Genomic DNA, 9,904 nt, shown 5'->3' with positions numbered 1-9,904 from the left:
GATTAAGGAAGCTGTTTTCTTGCAGGAGTGCAGGGAAACATTGTGACAACGTGGGTTATCATGAATTAATGCTTTACATAACACATTACAAATTCCTGGTCGATTTTACCTCTGTATTAGCACAGCTTTGTCTGGTTATTTCTATGCCCGTTCCAAAGACACACACTTCAAAATAATTGTTTATATGTCTTTTATACAAACATAAGCACACACGTTTTCCACTAAAAAACAAGTGCTTAAGCTTTGATTAGGAACTAGTGAGGTATAGCTAGTGGCATTTACATGTACAGTGGTGTGGCGTTTACAAAAAAAAGCCATATTAGCCCTGTTCAACGTAATGAAATGATATTACATTGCAACACAGTACTTCCACAAGCACCATTGTCTAAAGCAAAATAGGTCAAGCTTGACTTGGATGCCGGGGGTGAGCTCAGGTGACGCCTGATTCCCCTTGCTTTCTGCCTGTTTCGTTGCAGCAGGCGCCGTTTGCCCGTCAGACCGCCCTAGCACTGCTGAGCTGGGGCTGTGATGGTGGCACCCACCACTGCTTGGTACCACGGTGGAAGTGAACCCGGCAGCGGCTGCAGTGGGACTGAAGGCAGCTCGTGCTATTTAATCATTTCGAGGGAGACGAGCGGACAGCCAGCCCGATCGCGTTTCTATTGACTCCGCCTCGATGCCGCCCCGCAGCCGGCTCCCCGTGCCAGGTGTGGGTGAGCCCCCTCACAGCCGCCGCCATGGCGGCTCTCACGGGAGGGCGACTTCCCTCACGGCAGGCACACGGGGCTCGGCGGAGGGCCGGAGCCGGGCCGCGCCGCGGCGCTGCGTGCCGGGAGGGAAGGGAAAGGATGAAAAGGAAGGGAAGGGAGAAGAAGGAGGCGGCCCGGCCGGGTCACGCCCGCCCCTGGCTCCGGCCCCTCCGCCGCCCCTTCCTGTGATGGCGGCCGGCGGCCCCCGGCAGCGCGGCGAGGCGGCGCGGGCCGGCCCCGCGGGGAGCTGAGCGGGGACGTTCCCAGCCCGGAGCCAGCGGCGCTGCCCTGCGCCGGGAGGTGACCGGGGGGCGACGCGGCCGGTCCCGCGGCGGGTGGGCGGCTGGGGGGGGCGTCCCGCTGAGGGCAGGGGCTGTGGGAGTGCCCCACGGCCTCCCCCGTGGGTTGGGGTTCCTGCTGCTGGCGCCCATGCGCCCTCCCCGAGGTGCTTGTGTGGCCCCGGGGCGAGCAGCGTGGTTTTTTATTGCCTTGGTTTCTTCGTGGTGGCCTCAAACTGGTTCTGGTGCAAACAGAGAGGGTATTTGTTCCACAGCGAGCGTATGCACAGGGAACTTGCTCAGAAGAAGGACTGAAGGTTAAACCCACGACCTCCAGAGCACATGCCCATCGCCCCACATACACAGAGGCTGTGCCAACTCCAAAAGGTAGAAAACCGAGAGGAAAAGGCCCCTGGTGGAAAAGGCACGGCCTGGGGTAAGCAGGCACTCCCACCGCAGACAGCGGAGCACATGCTGCCCTGACCTCGTGATGAGACTGAGAGATTTATTTTCGCCGAGTGGAAAAGGAAGTGAAAAGAGTTGCAAACCCTCTCGTTTCCTCATATTAAGTGATTCATTTTTGCAGTTGGTTGTGAAGATAAAACCTGTATGACCTACATCCTGTGCAGATACTTGTAATGCAGCAGTCACATTGGTTGACTTTTGGGGGAGAATCCAAGGGGGCAGCAAGGGAAATCCTGTCACGTTCCTTCTGTTTTCCTTGTAGATACCTCAGACGTCCCTGCGTTCCAGCACTTCCCTCGTTTAACTTCCCTGTGGGGTCGGCAGCATGTCTTCTACCGGGAGCACCTCAAAACTTTTCCTGGCCCTCGCTTCGCTGCTGCTGGTGCTGCCAGCGGTTGAAGCCATGGATGCAGGAGATACGATTGCCTTCCTGCTGGGCCTCGCTGTCAGCGTCATTGGATTCTGTGCCTGCCTCGGCTTGTATGCCAGGAAAAGAAATGGACAGCAATGATGTCAAGAAGATGCTCAAATGAAGTGTATTTCCAAATACTGCGTGGGATTGAGGTCTGGGACTTAACACTGTGTTCCAGTTCTGGATAGCTTTCTAAAACTTGTAGTGGGTAATTCTGCAAACCCCTCTTACTGTGCAATACAGCAGATCGAGATTGTACTCAGTAGAAGGGATTTGTAGGATCCCGTCCTCATGACTGTAAGGTGATGTTACATTGCTTGTGATTAAATACTGCCTTAGCAGAGGTTAAAAAACTGTTTGAATGGGGAAGGAAAACCATAGAGTGGTTCACAGTAAATGATTGCAAATGAAATGTGTGAGGGAGACTATCAACAAGGGCCGCAATATTGGTTTCAGGGGTTAATCAGGTGGAAGCAGCTATTAGTCTTCCAGTCAGGATGACAGAGCTTTGGAAATACCTCTAACGAGACAACTAGCGAGCAGGCTGCTTTGACATGTGTGCATGTGCTCACATTCTTTGTAATGACAGTTAGTACCTAACAACTTACTTCTGCTGTCACAGGGACAAGATTTGGGAGAGCTAAGAAAACACGGAAAACTTCATTCTATTGTGTTTTTATTTTAGAATGTGCCCCTTCTGTAGCCTGAGTTCTTGTTAGCAGAATGGGACCATTAATTTTCTTTAACATGAATTTTGCATGTAAATCAAATCAAATAAGGGTTATGTTTTGTTGCCACATGTTTATTATTTGCACTCAGCTTTCCTTTAAGCACATAAGGTTTAAATTTTTTTCTTTTTTACTTTTTTCCCAAAAAAGAAGATTTAGCTATTTTACTGAGGAATTATGTGTAGTGTTTCTGCATTAGAGGGTTGTTAGAAATATATCAAGGCAGTTGTTCACATTTCTTTTGTAATATGGAAACCATTTGCTTTGTTAAAATCCTGGTTTTAGTCAACAGATCTGTTGTTCTTGAGCATCATCCTCATGACAAACTTAGTGTTATTAGCTAAGCATTTAGGCTTCTTATCTACTGATACATTGGAGTTCCATGGAAGGACCAAAACCAAAGTAAACAATCCTGATGCAAAATCCTATTCATACTCAGTCAGATTGTGTTATGTGGTTGAAAGAATCTACTCAGTAGCATATCTAGAACCCACTTATTGCTTTTAGTACCAAAGGGGAAATGGTACAGCCAAGAATCTCTACCACAAATCCCTCTGGCTTATTAGGTTGTTCTAGCTGTCAGCTTGATGCAAGGAATATAGTCCATAAAAGCAAATAAATAGCAGCGGAATAAGCAGCGTAGGAAGGTGAACTCTCCACAGTTCACAGAATTTCCTTCGGATCTTGTTTTGTGGGTACTGCCACTCTTGCTAGAAATCTTGGCTTTTATCTTTTGGAGCTGGGGAAAAAGGTTAAATGTGATGCAAAGTTATATATTTTGATACTGTTTCTCCCTTTTCTGTGTAAATGTTTCTGTTCAGTAGAGCACAAAGCAACAGTTAGAAGAATTGTCAAGTAGGTCTTACGTAAGTAATTGGATGGGCAGATCATGTTCTACAAATTCTAAGATTTCTATGTTCTGTATGCCATTTGTGGCCGTTTTGACTTCCCTCTCTAGCTTCTGAGGAGGCAGAAGCCTTGTTCATTTCAGTCTTGCAACTTGTGTTTCTCTGTCTCATGGCTGATAGCAGGAGGAAGGTAAAATTAAAGCTTCCAAAATTTCGTGGGGCTGAAACTGTAGAACTCAACACAGCAAGCTGCAGGAATGGTGGTTTCTGCTCTCAAACTACAGGAATAATAATGGTCACAAAGTTGCTGTGATGAAATGTAAGCCTTTCCATGTAGCTCTTCTCAAACTCCATTTGTGACTTCCAAACACCACAATGGGATGTGGTGCACCATTCTCATACTTATGAATGAAATTTACAGCCCAACAGGGAGCTTTGGTGTCACCTTCAAAGGCTGTCCTGGAGCAGTAGATGGTCCAATATGTGATTTTTTTTGACTGGGTAGATGCAAGCACACATCATGTGTGATCTTCTGCGTTAGAGCTTGGCTAAACCATTAATACCCTTTCAAAACAAAAGATAAAAAAAAATAAAAAAATTTAAAAAAATGACAAACTCAATTCACTTTGTATCTCCCCAAATTTGAGAAGTCTGCCAATTTTTCAATAGAATATTAAATAATGCTCTTTCAACAGAATACATTTTATCACAAGCAGCTTTTCTCAGACTCCTTTATCTTCACATTGAAAAGATCCCTGGCAATGGTTTCACAGGACTGTGCAACAGTTTCACTCCAGGAGAATGAAATTTTAGCAGAATAATTAGTGTCAGGCTGTAGGGATACGAGGAACTGTGGTGTTTGCCTGAAGCTTTATGTTCTCCATTGAAAGGTGTTTGCACAGCACAATGGCGTTCCCTAGGCTCTGACAGAGCTTTATTGTTGGCAACTTGCATTTGTCAATGACTTGAGTGTAAAATTGGATATCCCTCTTTTTCTTCTGTTTTAATAAACTTTCACATATGATTTGTTACCAGTTTGATGAGTAGTTGTTATGAAAAGGAAAACAGGGATGACAGAAATGACTGAAAGTGCTGCAATTCCTTATATTAAATATTTTCTTCCATACTTTTGCTTCCATTAGGTGACTTACAAATTTAGGTGTTGGTAAGATGTCTTTTCTGAACAAATTGTATACTTCTTTGTCCTGTTACTGTTACATGTAAAAGTTACCTCATTTCAATATTAGTTACTTAAGAGCACTTTTTAAGAGGCTGGCCCTCTTACTTTGAATCTGACAGCTTGCAATTTTGAAGAAGCCTGTTTTCTCTGGTACCAGGGAAACTTGAAGTATTTATTTTTCCTTTAGAATACAAATTTTGAACATTACTATTATGTAGTTGCCTTTGTACCAGAAAAGCCATTTATGGCAGTTTTCTAGCTGGAGACCCAAAGCACATAAAGGACCATTTTCTCTCTTTTTTTTTTTTTTTTTTTTCCTAAAGAAAAATTGTTCTAATGCTTTATAGTTATTTGAATTATACATTTTTTAGACTTCAAAGGAGGTTGTTTTATCCCAGCATTTTATGAAAACAGGGTTCTGGTTCTTTGGGGACTTCAGCTCGGTGCACAAAGCAGTTTGTGCACTAAGCTAATACCATTAGTGGCTGTCTTCAGAGCAGAAAGCAAAACCAGCCTGACAACGCCCACCTCTTAACAAACACAACCTACCCTCTCATTAGCGCAGGAAAGTTGTAAGTCGGGAACATAGCTTTTGACTCCTGTGATTACCGTGTGCCTTAACAACAGCGTAGCTCAAACACAGGCATCCCACAATCATTTTGCAGCCAACCTACAGTCCTTTCGTGAATGGACAGACGTCCTTCAGCGCTCATTGCTGCCTTCAGGTGCTGCACGGCAGCTGGGCATTGCCATCCTGCTGCATGCAGAGGTACCTGAGAAAGGAATGCAAACACTGCTTCCAGTTCCTAACACCCTTCCTTTTCTGGGTGTGTTAAGACCGATAAAACTGCTGTGAACCCCTTCTCCCACTCAGACAAATCCTGGTGCTGCTGTAATACTATAGGGAGATTCAGCAATTCTGTGGCATCTTCCATCTAAGAGCCCTGATATGCTTATAGATATCAATATTTGCATGCCCATTTTATCCTATGAGTGGGAAAAGTGGAAGTCACGGTCAGTGACTTGACCCTGGTGTGACAGGAAGCATATGGCACCTCCAGGATGCTCCCTGGGATTTCTGGAGCACATCATGAGTGTAGTTGGCAATCAGTGTTCCCTTGCCATAGGAGCTACCCCTGGACTAGCCCAATGACTCTTGTGTACTGACTAGATACAGTCTGAAGCCCTGGTTCCTCTTCGCAAAAAGCTGTTTACATCAGCTCTGTGAGAATGGAGTATGGAGTTGAGTTCACCATTTCTAATAAGATCAAGCATGATGGATAAGATAAAGCATGGAAGAACTGTAATAGGTCTGTTACCATGGCAAAGGCTGTAATTATTATGCTACAAAAGTAACCTTTCCGTTCATTTTTTTACATGTGATGAAAGATTTGACAGATCTAAGCAGATATAATGACAAGAGATTCTTGGGACTGGTGGAAAGGAGGACTTGGATCTGTCCTCCCATCTTGGACCTATCCTCCCAGTTCCCACTTGAACCCGTTGTTAGGAAGTGATCTGAAGTCAACAGAAGTTGGGGTGGTTCACCAGCCTAGAAAAACAAGACCACTATTCAGAATTAAATACAGCAAACCATATCGGGTGACCTTTGAGGCAACTAAAGGTGGACAGCACCAAAAACATTCTTAAAAGAATGCAACCTGCTCTAAAACCATGAAGATTTTCAGTTCATGTGAATAGGCAATGTCACCTAAATATTACATTTCCAATATTCAGAAAGAAAGCTTCCCAGCAGACAAGTCAGCTAGCATAGCCTTTGGATTCTCGATCATTCATCTAATCAGATCAGAACTGAGATTTTCATGAGAAAAGCAAAATGAAACAGCCCATTCGAGTGCTAAGAAGAGAGAACAAGCTCTTGATGGAAGTGAAGACCTGAAGGGAGGTGGCCTCTGGCAGACCTAGCAGCTGCAACCAGCAAAGGCAGCAAAGGCAGCATCCCGTCCCCAGACAGCAGTCACGGAAAACTAGGCCTTGCTGCTGGGTTGGGTTAAAGATTATCTTGAGCATCACCGTACTAGCTGTGTTCCTCATCACCCATACCTGTCTTGGAAATTTTAACTGGAATCAACATTTCCAGCAGCTTTCCCAGCTGCTAGGCACTAAAACACTTGTGCACATTTTCATACTGTTACTTTGCAAACATAAGAGCTTGAAAATTACTTTTTTATCTGAGTGGGGTCAAAATTCTGTCTCAAATTTATTAGAGCAGGCTCTGTGTTTTTCTGTTGTTCTTCTGTTTGTGCAGACATTACACATTCTTACACACATTGCTATAATACAGGAATAAATGATTCAAAACCATTTCCCTTCCCCACCCTCTCACAGAATAGCAGCAGTCCTAAAACATGACCAGTTTTAATCCTGGCACAATTAAAGTGAAGAAATCTGTCATTTTAATCAAAATATGTTCACTTTCTATTTTATGAATTACCTGTGAAACCAGAATGTCTTTTGTTAATTCTAGAACTGTTCAAGGACATTTTCTGCCAACCTTTTTCAGAACTCAGCTGGCTATGGAAATTATGCAGTAAATACCTGCACTTATTCCTTAGACTTTAACCTAACATGATCTAGCTGTGATTGTTCATAAGTCATGTGGTAGCAGTTTTAAAATGTATTTTAATCTATTCATATGATCTGGAGTATTAGCAGAAGCCATCTTGACTCATTTTTCCTCGAAACGTGTTATTTATTTCAGTGTCTTCATGAATAGCAAGGGACAATTATGCCTTGTTAAAGTTTCAGATTTGAAGAAAGGCCAATTGTGGCCAACTTTCAGAAGTCTACCTGAGGTTTGGAGTTTATTATCTATCGTGTTTATAGACTATAGTCTGTATCTATCAAAAAATAAAGGTCCTTTTTTTTTCACAAAAAGTAGTACTTCAATGGGTCTTACACAAGTCACTTTTCATCTCTTCATAAAAATTAAAGATGGTGATCATATATCCAGAGCAGTTGCCTGTAAGAAACCAGGACTCAGCAATAAATGTCACAGCCATGCTTTTCACTCTATTGTATTTGCAGAAAAGAAACGTAAATCCCAGAAACAATTGTACATTAAAAGTAGGCAGAAAGTGCTTTCCCAAGAACAAGTCAGTGTTATCTAGTAATAATTATGGCCCTGGTGAAAAACTCGGTGAAGTCAGCTCAAAGAATTTTACTGTCTTAAAATTAAATCGAGCTCTCCTAGAGGGATGATCAAACTGTGTCTTTCGAACGCCATGCAACTTTGTCACGGCCATCTCTCATGCCTGGGTTATGGCAGCAGGCTGTCCTGATGCAGAGGTCCTGGATAACCTCAACTCCTGCCTGCGAGGTGACACAGCTGGGTCTCCCTGGGTTCCCAATGAACACCCAGGCCATCGCTACCTTCTCTGAGGAGTCCTCTCTGGCTATGACAAAAGCTAGACCAAGTATTTGTTTAGACACTCTCAGTTATAGCTGTGTGGCTTAAGACAGTCTTTAACCTTCTCCCATGCCAGATTTTGGGTTTTAAAATTCAGTATTGAATGTTAGCCTTTATTTTTAAAAACCACATACATAATATTTTAAAATGTAATCAGTGTGTGGGCTGGGGTCTGTGCTTGTATTTGAGAGAAGCAGGAAAGCAGAGGTCACCGTCAGAACTTAAGGGTGGCTGAAAGAATATCTCTAAATTGCCCATTCTCAAAAGGGGAAAAAAAATCATCTCTGGGAAGAGACCAAGCCAGGAAACGGCAGAGGTGACCTCCAGAGCTCCTTTCCAACCTAATTTACCGGATGATTCTATGAAATCTTAGTTGTAAATGGGACGCATAAACAGCAACTTGATTCACTCATATCTTTATGGCAAACAAGGATATATTTGTGGTGAACAAATCTAATCACAGTGTGAGCCCATAGGGAATCTGACCGCAAAAGCTGTGAGGCTGTTCAGTCATCATGTAAGACCACAGGGAAACCAGATGTACCAGGATTCTCCCACTGCGTCTAGTGAAACTCAATCCCTGAGGCATTAAAAGGTTATGGAAAAAAGGGAGCAAATATAGCATATGTACAGTAATCCTCTTTTTGGAGCAGAATTTTCAGAGATGGGCTTATGGGGCTAGCACTGTACTCCAAAAGGAATTCAGCGCTTCAGTTCAAAGGCTCAAACGCGAGTTACCTCAACTCCTGGCAAATTCAATGTTTTGAAAATATTAAGAGTCAACAGCCTGCATAAAACACTGTGCTGCACATGGTGTTCACACCGTGCATCAGTGGGACCTTCGGACAAGGTCAAAGGCAAAATGCAGGTCTGGATGCAGTAGCCACATCGATAATTCGGAGGGCTCCCTGTCATTGGAGCAGTAGTGCCCCTTGTACTACGTGGTGCTCACGGGGGAACTACAGCCACGTTAGGCTCCATCCCCACCTCATTCCTTAGCAAAATATTAGCTGAATTATGTATTCGAATAACTGAATGCCAATTTTTCATCTGGTTGAAAAACAGCCTGAAGTTGCTGAAATCAGTACAGTCATCCTGATTTAAATTCATTTTGAACAGAAATCACAAGAGGCTTCATTCTGACCTTGCACCAGCCCTTACACTTCTGTGTAATGCAGTAGAATTATTCTTGATTTCCATTTATGTGAAAATCTAAATTGGTTCTTAAAATAGACACTTTTTTTTTTTTTTTCTCTCAGTCCGCTACCAGTAAATTATTTGACCTACATCTTAATACATATTGGAAAAAATGTTCTCCCCACTCCTATTTTACAAACACATTTCAGAACTCATATATTCAACTTACACTCTATTGGTTTCCGCCCCACAAGATTTATCACCCAAGGAAAAGGGAAATCCAGAGGAAAGCCCACTCTCAAGGACACCAGATGAATATAAAGTGTCTATTCACACACTTCTAATGCATATGTGCTGCGCACGTCAGATGTACACCAGCTTACATTTCTGCCTTGTTTTTTCTATCATTTCAGCAATGAGAAAAATCCATTCTGAGTCTATGTCAAACTTCCGTAAGAGCTCCCTTCACCTTGTCTGCATGATGTCCTCTGTATTGAATGAGCACTTTGTAAATTTTCTTTTCCTATCCAGAAGTAGCAATGAAATCCCAGCAAAAAAAAAAAGGTTATGTGCTCTCAATTTCAGAAGTCAGAAATACAAAGCACTCAAAATCTGAACTTTCATGAGTTTTTCCATGATTTCTTTGCTTAGTTTCCAATAGCCTAATAGGAATTAAC

General features: G+C 43.2%; 1 protein-coding gene across 2 annotated transcripts; it reads left to right on the top strand.

Annotated features, from left to right (window-relative positions):
• The first annotated feature begins 578 nt into the window (after positions 1-578).
• On the top strand, positions 579-4,511 carry SMIM30 (small integral membrane protein 30). 2 transcript variants are annotated; one of them, XM_068669501.1, is made up of 2 exons: positions 579-707; positions 1,755-4,511. In XM_068669501.1, the coding sequence occupies exon 2, from the start codon at positions 1,818-1,820 to the stop codon at positions 2,001-2,003; it is 186 nt and encodes a 61-aa protein (XP_068525602.1). In that variant the 5' UTR covers positions 579-707; positions 1,755-1,817; the 3' UTR covers positions 2,004-4,511. The 2 variants fall into 2 exon arrangements, with proteins under 2 accessions (XP_068525602.1, XP_068525601.1); XM_068669500.1 differs by lacking the exon at positions 579-707 and adding an exon at positions 869-1,049.
• Positions 4,512-9,904: the final 5,393 nt, after the last annotated feature.

This window comes from Anas acuta, chromosome 1 (genome assembly GCF_963932015.1).
Source record: "Anas acuta chromosome 1, bAnaAcu1.1, whole genome shotgun sequence".
In the NCBI taxonomy this organism is placed as follows: domain Eukaryota; kingdom Metazoa; phylum Chordata; class Aves; order Anseriformes; family Anatidae; genus Anas; species Anas acuta.
This window is presented reverse-complemented; position numbering and strand designations above follow the sequence as displayed.

Coding starts and splice junctions, on each gene's coding strand:
- SMIM30 (XM_068669501.1), top strand. CDS start 1,818: ATGTCTTCTACCGGGAGCACCTCAAAACTTTTCCTGGCCCTCGCTTCG.